Source organism: Mustela putorius, unplaced genomic scaffold (genome assembly GCF_011764305.1).
Source record: "Mustela putorius furo isolate JIRA1106 unplaced genomic scaffold, ASM1176430v1.1 tig00003898_pilon_pilon_pilon, whole genome shotgun sequence".
Classification (NCBI taxonomy): domain Eukaryota; kingdom Metazoa; phylum Chordata; class Mammalia; order Carnivora; family Mustelidae; genus Mustela; species Mustela putorius.
In genome coordinates, this window is record NW_025422047.1 from 19,902,013 (window position 1) to 19,903,347 (window position 1,335).

General features: G+C 44.7%; 1 gene segment (V, D, J or C); it reads left to right on the top strand.

Annotated features, from left to right (window-relative positions):
• Positions 1-358: 358 nt before the first annotated feature.
• LOC101682112 lies at positions 359-943 on the top strand. The segment is given in 2 exon segments: positions 359-450; positions 573-943. Coding segments are annotated over 2 exon segments (417 nt in total).
• The last annotated feature ends 392 nt before the right edge of the window (positions 944-1,335 follow it).

Consider the following 1,335-nt stretch of genomic DNA (forward strand, 5'->3'; position numbering starts at 1 on the left):
TAGACACATGAGAATATGAAGTACTGTAGTAAGATGCTTTAAGAAGTTTATTACCCTCCCTGTTTCAGAAATGCCCTAGGATGCTATGTTAAAGAACTTCCATATCAGTCAGTGTCTTAAGAACAAAATAGACCTGAAAAGTCAGGATTGCTATTGTTCAGACTACCCAGGGCCACCTGAAGACTGACATGTGCCTCATCAAGTCAGGGTTGAAACAGATGTCTGACTTGGGGAGGATTCTGGCCAATGTGCATGCATTTTAGTCCCTGTCCACCAGGGGGTGCAGCTTCCTACCACAATCACATTTCCTGTGTGAAATGTGGGCTTCCACTGATCATTTTTCTGTCACTCCAACATTTCTTCATGGTAAGAATGAGGAACATTTTTTAGGTGACGCTCCAGAGATGAAGTGTTCTCCAGGCTTCGTGATTGTGGTACTCTTTATGCTTGGTAAGTAAAATGCCTCTTAACAAATTTGGACTTTTTCTTCCATTGTATCAGAAAACCTTTAACTATAATTTTATCAAATAGCTTTATACACAAGGTGACAGGTCTCTTTTCTTTTTCCCCAGGACAAACCCAGGGAGACTCGGTGACTCAGACGGAAGTCCAAGTGACCCTCTTAGAAGAGGCTTCCCTGACTGTGAACTGCACATATTCAACAACTGTGTTTCCCACTCTTTTCTGGTATGTCCAGTATCCCGGTAAAGGTCTACAGCTCCTCTTGAGCTCCTCGAGAGACCAGGAGAAGAAAAGCAACAAAGGTTTTGAAGTTACCTTGGACAGCAAATCCAAATCCTTCCACTTGGAGAAAGGCTCCGTGCAAGCATCAGATTCAGCTGTGTACTACTGTGCCCTGAGTGACACAGTGACAGGGACTGCAGGGGGAGCTGAGCACAAATTGAGCAGAACAGGGTCCTGGGTGCTGAGTGTCTTTGCCTGATCCACTCTGGCTCCAGCACAGTCTGTTGTTGTTTGTCCCTCAGTGTCTGATTGGTACAAAATCATACAAGTAACTAGAGCATAGGAAACAGAAGTAACATTCCCCAACCCCAGCTGTTCCTTAGGAACATTGAGTATAGTTTGATGCCAAGAGTTCCTCAACCAGGGTGTATGTAACTCATTTAAGGTAAAACCACGTACAATAAAGTGGTCATGTGCTCATCCTTACAGTGAAGGTCCAGCCCCACAAGTTTTTCATGGCATCCTGGTGGGTATTACTGTGTCTATGACACTTTTAGAGACACACAGTGTGCCTGAGAAGGTGGCCTCTGCCTAGTATCTTCCTGACAGAGTATAGCAGGAGAGGTGATGGAGATGATCAGCCCCAAACCA